The sequence below is a fragment of the Musa acuminata genome, chromosome BXJ2-8, assembly GCF_036884655.1.
Source record: "Musa acuminata AAA Group cultivar baxijiao chromosome BXJ2-8, Cavendish_Baxijiao_AAA, whole genome shotgun sequence".
In the NCBI taxonomy this organism is placed as follows: domain Eukaryota; kingdom Viridiplantae; phylum Streptophyta; class Magnoliopsida; order Zingiberales; family Musaceae; genus Musa; species Musa acuminata.
Window position 1 is genome coordinate 7,420,521 of NC_088345.1, and position 6,008 is coordinate 7,426,528.

The following is a 6,008-nucleotide window of genomic DNA, read 5'->3' on the forward strand; positions in this document are numbered from 1 at the left end:
CGCCACCCAACTCGATCCTCTTCGTCGGGCCATCGCCTCCACACCCTCGCCACCCGACTCGAACCCTAAGAGGTGTGGCGTTCTCTTCCTTGCCCCTACCCCCTCCGTCGCCCTCCTCCACCTCCGTTCTCGAAGGCGTGAAGCCTCCGTTGGAAAGGAAGGCGTTGATAAAGGAATTCTTTCCGGAGGAAAGGAAGGAGCCGAACTCCTTCATTCGGAGGAACGAGGACGAGTCAGGTGGCAAGGGCGGGCGAGAGGAAGGGGGTTGGGTCGGGTGGCAAAGGCGGCATGCAGGCGGATGAAGTTGAGGGCGAGGCGGAGAGGTGTGAGGTGGGGGCGCATCGGGGCGGAGGGGAGGGAAGGGGTGTAGTGGAGCCAAGGCGGTGGCCAATAGGGCGGAGGAATCTCACAGTCTACATGAATGCGCTTCTTATTTAGTAGACTGTACGGTTCTTATCTCTTCAGCACAATCTGTTACAACTAAAAGAAACAGAAATAAACCATCGCTCCTTTGTAGCCGCAATCTCAATTTGTCGATTCATTTAGAGAAATAAAAGCTCTCAATCGTACCGAGTAGATCTCTGACACAGGGATTTGAGTTGCAAGATCAAGAAATGAGTGGAGTTGGAAGGTAATCCGGTGAAGATTGCGTGTAAGAATCAAAGATGACAGTCCGAAGGACATCGTGATAGATCTAAGCTAGAAGAGCAATCACCAACTCGTTTCAAGAACAAGAACATGGGATCGATCATGCTGCCTCATCTGATCCCTGAGCTTTGCTTCCCACGGCCGATCGGCAGATGGGGCAGGTGGCCTGTGACCGAAACCACATGTCGATGCAGTCGGCGTGGAACCTATGGCCGCATATCGGCAGCAGCCTCCCTTTGTCGCCATCCTTGAACTCCGACAAGCACACTACGCACTCCTGCTTCTCCTCCCCCGACGCGGAGTAGAGGAAGTCCGGTAGCGACGAGAGGACGTCAGGGTTAACCCTGTCGTTGCGCAGGGAGGGCGTGGGAGAGCTGGCGGTGGAGGAAGAAGCGGCGGCGGCGGCGGCGTCACTCAACCGCTGAGACCTTCTGCAGAATATCCGCCAGAGGTAGTAGTAGAGGAGGAGTATGAGGACGATGTTGAGGATGGTGAAGAGGGGGTAGAGGACACGGCCATGGCCATGAGCGAGCCACTTGGGAGGGCCTGTAGTGGGAGAACCGGTTGGGCTTGCTTGGCTCAGACCTGCCATGTTCTTCCTCGCTCTCTGGTTTTGGCTTCGCATGAGTTGATCTGCAGACACAGAGTGATGAGAGGGCGGCGTAGAATTGAGAAAGATGGGAAAATATAAGATAAACAAAATAATAATATTTTTGGCTTATTTTAGGCGAACTATCTCAATAATAAATTAAAAAAAAGGACAGATGAGAATTTACTAATAAGAATATAAAAAATATGAAGATGCTATTCAAATATCAAAATCATTCATATTGATCAGTTAAATGTCAACTATTATATTATGCCAAAAAAAAAATGATATCAATATTTTACACACTCCTTTTTTTTTTCTCGATCATGAATTTTCTTTCTCACATGTTTTAAGTCAAATGAATAAAGAAAAAATCCTGAGACTTGATTTAACATCCAAGAAGTGATGGTGGGCTACACATGCAGCCTTTGGGGTGAAATGCAAGCGACGGATAAGAAACACGGAAAGATGGACTCGTCACCCCAAAGTTAGGCGCCGACTTCGGCTTCCCCGAGGATGTCCACCGGAGGCACAGCGGAAGCGGGCCTCAACGGTGAGCAACACGCCATTGTCGATATGAAGCAGACCTTCTTCCGACCGGCATTAATCTCTCATTCAGCAGCATGCAGATGTCAATCTCGGTGCCCCGTCTCATGAGTCCCTTCCTGCTCTTCCGAGGTCGCCAAAATTCCCTGCGTTTACACACACCCCAAAAAGAAAAAACACGAAGAAAATTCATTATATATAGAGAGAGAAAACCATGAAGTAGTAGGGTTAAGAGTTATTCACCTGCAACCGTAAAGGAAAAGCACGGAGAAAGGTCAGAACAAGTAAAGGAGGGAGGAGGAAGAGGAAGAAGAAGAAGAAGAAGATGCATGAAGTAGTTGTGCATGGGCTCCGGTAACTGCTCTTGCTATGTTGGTCGACAAGGTGGTGGCTGCCGTCGCTAATGGTGATTCGCGTTTGACCACGTCTACAACGAGAGGGAAACAGAATGTAACGTAATCGTCACGTGGGAGTCCCTCGTTGGTTGATTGGGTCACTAAAAACGTGTTCTGTTAGTCGACATGGCAATGGATAGAATCGCTGTGTCAGCCAATATAGGCAGATAATAACGAGGAATGGCCTCAGTTTGGTTAGCTGTCATCTGCGCTACATGACACGTAGTTATTGGCTAATCATTGGGGTCCTCACTATAACTCCCCGTCAATAAAGCAATGTAAGAAAAATAAACATTACGAAAATTATCTTTTCGGTCATTTTCTAACCACAGATATCATCCCATCAATGATTATAACAAATAGATAGAAGACAATCTTTTAGTTATTTGTGAGTTATTTCAAAACGTGATCTAATTGAATCAATTGCTATTTTTTGCTTCACTGAAAAAAAAAGGGAAAAACTTGTGATGGTGGAAGAAAAATTTTTTTTCTCATATTTTCAATCTTGTGATGACATAAATTTCAAATATATTTAATATATATGGTTTAATCCCATTTATACGTATTATATTTTTATGTTGTATATATATATATATATAGGTGAATTATTATAAAAACTTAAAACTTTATAATTTTTATATAGAGAACTCTAACTTAAAAAATTCTCATATAAATAATTATTTTATCTCTAGCTCTCGTTAAACCTATCACATCGTCACCTTAGCCTTACACCGCTCTTTTTACGTTTGCTCACAACTCTTGCACTAGAAATGAGAGAGCAAGAGGGTTGTCAACTCTGCGGATCCTATCGACTCTTGTCGAACTTATCCATGTGCTTAGTAGAGTCAATAATGAGTTCGACGAAGACAAGAATAAAATAATTTAATAATTTTTCGTATGTGAAGATCGGACCGGTTATCTCGGCCCACAATCCTGGGAGTCAAACCCGGTCCAAGTGATAGAACCGGGTCCCACTGTCATGGCCCGGTAAGGAACGCTGTTCCGATCGTTACCGTCCATCCTGTGCTAGCGCGATTCCCGAACCGCAACGGTCATGTCCGGTGACAATGGTCGTTTTGCAAAATAAGATCTGTTTTAAGGGTATTTCAGTAATTCGACCGCCTAAAAGACAGTTTGAAACCCCGCCCTCCTTTTTTTGCTTCTTTCTTGCAAGGCAGCAAAAAGATGAACAGATCTCCCATTTTTCGTCTGACGCCGGAGGCCAACCACTACAGCGACTACGGATTCGACCCCCAAATCGATTACTTCCAGGTATTCTCTTTTCTTCAGTAAGTGCTGCATCGATCTTTCTCTCTCTCTCTCTCTCTCTCTCTCTATTGTGATTTTGATGCGTATGTTTTTTGCTTGCGGAGTAGGTGCTGGAGGAGGCGCGGCGAAACTCGAAGCGCGGCGACCAGCGTCCGCTCGGCTGCCTGCACTGCAAGCTCCAGAAGCTCATTTCCAAGGACGACGTCAAGTCCAAGAATCACCGCCGCGGGTGGTGGAAATCCGCCCTCGTCTTCTGGAGGCGGCCGCGCCCCAAGGTCGGGTCCGACTCCTACGAGCAGCGCCGCGCGGCGCGGCGTCCCTACACCCGCAGGGCTGCCGTCTCGGGGCCTCTCTACACGACCGAGAGCGGCGGCGTTGGGCGCCGCACCTGCCGCCCGATCTCTGGTCGACTGACGGCGGCAGAGTTCGGCGCAGAGGCGGCGGGGCTGGCGTATCTCAGACTCAGGGAGCTCAACCTAGTCGGCGACCGTCCGACGGCCCTCTCCCCGGCGGCACCCATATACATCGTCACATGAACCGCGCGCCGCCATCTCCCCTGTTTAGGTTTTGTGGGGGCTCTGTTTTTGCGAGTCTTCCGGTGCCACACCTCTCAGCAAAAGTACGCTTTCTGGCATCTAATCGGAACGGCGAAGGCTTCTACCGGCAAAAAGTACGTTTCCTTTTCGTTGGTTTGTTTCCACAAACCACTTTGCTTATTCCTGTCTTTCGATCATACCCTACGAAAACTTCACGTGCTTTGATTTGGCTTCGGAACGGAACCACCAGCGGGCGTCGAGTCACCGTCGTCGATGTTTTTACATAGACATATCAGGGTATAAAATTAAGGATATTTTACCTAAAAAACCTTTTATAATTGGTTTTTACTTTCATAAATGATTTTATACTGACTGAGCTCGACTACGATCAATGCAAGATTCAATTACCAACTTAGATTAAGTCATTGGAAGCTAAGAAAACCTCTCACTGCAATTGTCTGTGGGAATTTTCCGTAGTAATTTAATCCCATCGTTACATGAATTCAAGACAAATACATTATATTCTTCGGTCATTCAATTCAAATCCTATTCCTAAATCGTTGATAAGACGTGTCGTAATACCGATTTGGCATGCATCAATAACATTTGAGGAGCAATGACACAGAGAAATATAAAAGGGCAACCCGCCAAAGGAAATAAATGCGTCGGTGCCAACCTTAGTCGAACATCATCACGTCACTGTGAGGGCATTGATTCACTTCAGGACACCGTCCTCTCTGTAACACCGAACCTCAAGTTTTGAACACACAATTCTCCATCAAGAATGACATGACCAACAGAGACCTGCATGTCTCCATTACACACACTGCATCGAAGACTTCAAATGTCATGAGCAGTCGTTCTGTACAACTTTTGCGGTTAAACTCTTCGAATTGTTCAGTCCGAAGTCCTCACTTCAAATATGATGAACTCTCATAATTATTTATTTTAAACTTTTTATTCTTATATAAACAGATATAATCTTCTAATGACCCAGGGTTAATACGTAAAATTAAATTATTGAGAGATAATATATTTTTTTAATTAAGTTATTGAGAGAATATATATTTTTATTATATTTTTATTATTTTTAATTTATTGCTCATAGTAATCATATGAAAGATAAAAAGAGAAGATAAGTCTAATTCCTTTTTAGATTGATGTCGTTATAACTTTTGGATCGAACAATGATTATGATTTAATTTTGATATATTTGATCTATTATTATTTAATTTTAATTTATAATATTAAATTTCTTTCACATAATAGTAACATATTATGATTTTTATACTTACATAATCTCCACAAACAATCTTTTATTTTTAAGTCTTGTTAATCTTTTTAACTTCACATGTGGAAGAAACAAATAAGAACCAAAAAGCAGGATTTATTACTGTTTAATTTACGCTAAGAAGGATTCAGTGTGTCTTTGTTGTCTTTGTTGAAACATAAGGTTAGTGTATGTAAGATGTTTTGTACATCATTTAATGTAATGAATAAAAATGAGTCTTTTAAAAGAATTCATTGCTCTATCGAATTTACGCAAATTCCCTTAGACCTTCTTGATAATAGAGAGATTTCTTCTAATAACAAAAAATTTCCTCAACTGCATAGTAGATAAGATTTCATCTCTTTCACCATGTATAAATAGACTTCATGTGATAGTAATTGAAATGTGTTTTTCTCTTTACTTTTATAATTTCATTCTTCATTCTCTCATTTTATTATAGTATTAGAGCAGTGAGAAAAGCAAAGCTTCGCCCTTGTCTTCGGCCAGCGACCAATGTCGCTGCAGTTACATTCTAAGAGGTTCCGTGGCCAATCCTCATTTTTCTCATCGCGATAGTCTTCGCTGATCTGCCATCAGTTGGTGGACTCGAGGAGAACGAAGGGGATGCCTATGCCCTCGTGCTCTCCTTCGCGTATACGTACAGCCGCGCCACGCACAACACCGCGTGGATCACCGCTGCGTGTATGAACTTAAGCCACCACAGTCACCCACCTCTTACCTCCCACCTTCCACCA

At 43.9% G+C, this 6,008-nt stretch overlaps 2 protein-coding genes across 2 annotated transcripts; one reads left to right on the plus strand and one right to left on the minus strand.

The window, feature by feature from the left end:
• Positions 1–510: 510 nt before the first annotated feature.
• Positions 511–2,142, minus strand: LOC103993355 (RING-H2 finger protein ATL5). Its single transcript, XM_065119007.1, has 3 exons — positions 2,027–2,142; positions 1,719–1,929; positions 511–1,281 (listed from the first exon to the last, which is right to left on the minus strand). The coding sequence occupies exon 3, from the start codon at positions 1,271–1,273 to the stop codon at positions 749–751; it is 525 nt and encodes a 174-aa protein (XP_064975079.1). The 5' UTR covers positions 1,274–1,281; positions 1,719–1,929; positions 2,027–2,142; the 3' UTR covers positions 511–748.
• Positions 2,143–3,357: 1,215 nt separating this feature from the next.
• On the plus strand, positions 3,358–4,189 carry LOC135618397 (uncharacterized). Its single transcript, XM_065119282.1, has 2 exons — positions 3,358–3,450; positions 3,555–4,189. Exons 1-2 carry the CDS (start codon positions 3,364–3,366, stop codon positions 3,981–3,983), a joined length of 516 nt encoding a protein of 171 aa, XP_064975354.1. The 5' UTR covers positions 3,358–3,363; the 3' UTR covers positions 3,984–4,189.
• Positions 4,190–6,008: the final 1,819 nt, after the last annotated feature.